This window comes from Eutrema salsugineum, unplaced genomic scaffold, assembly GCF_000478725.1.
Source record: "Eutrema salsugineum unplaced genomic scaffold, Eutsalg1_0 scaffold_8, whole genome shotgun sequence".
Lineage (NCBI taxonomy): Eukaryota > Viridiplantae > Streptophyta > Magnoliopsida > Brassicales > Brassicaceae > Eutrema > Eutrema salsugineum.
In genome coordinates this window covers 10,830,620-10,833,212 of record NW_006256414.1, presented here as the reverse complement: position 1 = coordinate 10,833,212, position 2,593 = coordinate 10,830,620, and the positions used below count along the sequence as shown (strand labels likewise).

General features: G+C 49.9%; 1 protein-coding gene across 1 annotated transcript; it reads left to right on the top strand.

Moving 5' to 3' along the window:
- The first annotated feature begins 1,152 nt into the window (after positions 1 to 1,152).
- On the top strand, positions 1,153 to 2,062 carry LOC112088836. Its single transcript, XM_024159118.1, has 2 exons — positions 1,153 to 1,677; positions 1,733 to 2,062. The coding sequence occupies exons 1-2, from the start codon at positions 1,153 to 1,155 to the stop codon at positions 2,060 to 2,062; spliced, it is 855 nt and encodes a 284-aa protein (XP_024014886.1).
- Positions 2,063 to 2,593: the final 531 nt, after the last annotated feature.

Below are 2,593 nucleotides of genomic sequence, written 5' to 3'. Positions count from 1 at the left end.
GATCCATAGAAGAAATGAGAGGATGGGCTGAGCCATCCCGTAACTTTGGGTGTAGCTTGGGCCGAGCCGTGAGAGGAAGAATAAGTGGGCTGAGCTGCAGAGAATAAAAGTGGGCCGAGCTATGGAGAAGAATAAGCGGGCCGAGCTGCGTCCTTTTGTGTTGGGCCGAGCTAATCTCCTTTGTATTGGGCTGAGCCGATTATTTTGCTATGGGCCGAATCAAGGTCGAGGAGGATGAAGCCCACAGAAAAACTCTAGGCGAAATACAAAGGTGGCGGCCGCACAAAATGATAAGGAAATATTCCTTAAATCTCTCCGATAAAAACCTTCTTTTGGTCTTACTGTTCTTGCGATAAACCCTAGAAATTTCAGATCTCTTAAGTTTTTCTTAACAAATTTTTGGTTGTGCGAGTTTTGGGACACACAATTTGGCGCCGTCTGTGGGGACTCGAAATTTTCTTACTCAATATTGTCAAGAGCTAGAAATCTGAAGAACATGGCAACCGACGCACCCGGAGACGACAACAACAACAACTGCGTGGAGAAGGACGCTCCACCATCAAGCAAGACAACGACGACCACCGAAGCCCAAGAGGATGCGAAACATGATGGCCACGTCGATGAAAAAAATCGACAAGCAGGACAAGAGGAACGAGGTGATTATGGAGAGACTTGACGCAATGACGGTCGAAAGACGGCACCCAACTTAGAGAGCCAGGATCTCTGATCCGATAGATGGAGTTAGGAGACGCTTCGATTTCTCAACACCTGCAGATGCTTCAGGTAGCGGCATAAGAAATCCCATGGCTCCGCCAATGTTTCGTCCCATCAACTAACAAATTCCCGCAGCTAACCGAATCAACAAGACCAAACCGCCCCCGATTCGTCGGAATTCAAGGCGACGAGGCGATGAAAAGGAGAACGACGTGATCGATGTGGACGCTCGGCTCGGCGGATTAGTCAAGAAGAGCTCGCCTCAGCACTAAATGGCATTCAGGCTGACAAAGTCACCGACCCGGTTTGCGACAACAACCCAACTGAGGAAAAGGAAAATCTCCAATGAGTCGAGCAGGCAGAGTACGGAGATGACCTCGCCAGCCTAGGAGAACGACCCGTGCGTAGACCCTCGAGATTGAAGACTTGCGAGCCTCAATGGCTCGGACAGTGGCCGAGATATGCGCCATGAAATCTCAAGTGCATAACGCGAAAAGTGCCGTGCCAGAGATTGATCGAAAGCTTGAGGAAACCCAAAGAACCCCATTCACAACAAGAATCACGGAGGCTAGGATTCCCAAACCTGGAAAAGTCAGAATCTCATTCTATGAAGGCACTACCAACCCGAAAGCGTATATCACAGCGTTTCGTATAGCGATGGGACAAGCCTTCACAAAGAACGCTGTCAATCTGACCGAGCAGGAGAAAGACGCCGGTTATTGTCTGATATTCGTAGAGCATCTCAAGGGAGCTGAACTGAAATGGTTTCAAGGCAGGAGCGCAACTCGATCAGCAGCTTCCAACAACTCTCCGTTTTGTTCCTCAAGCAGTATTCGATGTTTATGGATCGAGGAACTTCCGACGCTGACCTATGGACACTATCCCAAGGATCAAACGAGCCGCTTCAGGACTACATGGAATAAGCGACAAGGCTGCACTCGAGGCCTTGAAGCGATCCTTGTGGTACAAATCCAAATTTCGATGGGAAATGACACTCAACACGCCGCAAACAATTCAGGATGCCTTACATCGGTCGTCAGACTTTGTCGTCAATAAAGAAGAAATGAAAAATCTGGACGAGCAGTACGAAGCGACGAAAACAGCGATCCGGAGCTCAATCCTGATGCGCTCTTCGAAGAAAGGCAATCCCTCGAACAACACGACGACGCAGAGCTCCGAGGAACCAAGAAGCGGAGGCGCCCACAACTACCAAGTAGGCACTGGACGCGGAAGGAGAGAGCCGCGTAGCAACACTTGGGTAAGGAGGCCCACTAAATACGATGAAAAGGCGTTCTGCAAGTATCATGAAACCTATGGGCACTCAACAGCGCAATGTCAAACCCTATGAGCAAAACTCGCAGCTAAAATGGCAGCAGGAGAGCTCCAGAGCGTGGTGAATCTTAAAGACCTCGCCCATGCCGAGCCGAAAAAGGGAACCGAGCCAAACAGCGCGGCAGAACCCACAAATCCGTCCCGACGAGGGGACAATACCAAACGTGACAGGAGAAGCGAACCGGAAGAGCGATCCGAGCAGAAGCAAAGGATTAACATGATTATGGGTGGATCCCAATATTACCAAGACACGGTGTCCTCTATCAAAGCCTATCAGCGTCGAGGCGAAGCGAAGGAGAATTGGACTGAACCTACCGATCCCCCGAACACGGTAATCTCTTTTGCCATTGCCGAGGAAGAAACGGCAGGGATAGATAAACCACAAACTGATCCTTTGGTGATCGAACTAACGATCAGAGACCATGACGTAGCAAGAGTACTCATCGACACCGGGAGCTCGTTAGATGCTATCTTTCGAGAGAAAATCAGAAGGGTGGGAATCGACATCTCCGAGGTGACGGCTGTCCCTAAGCCTCTAACCGGATTT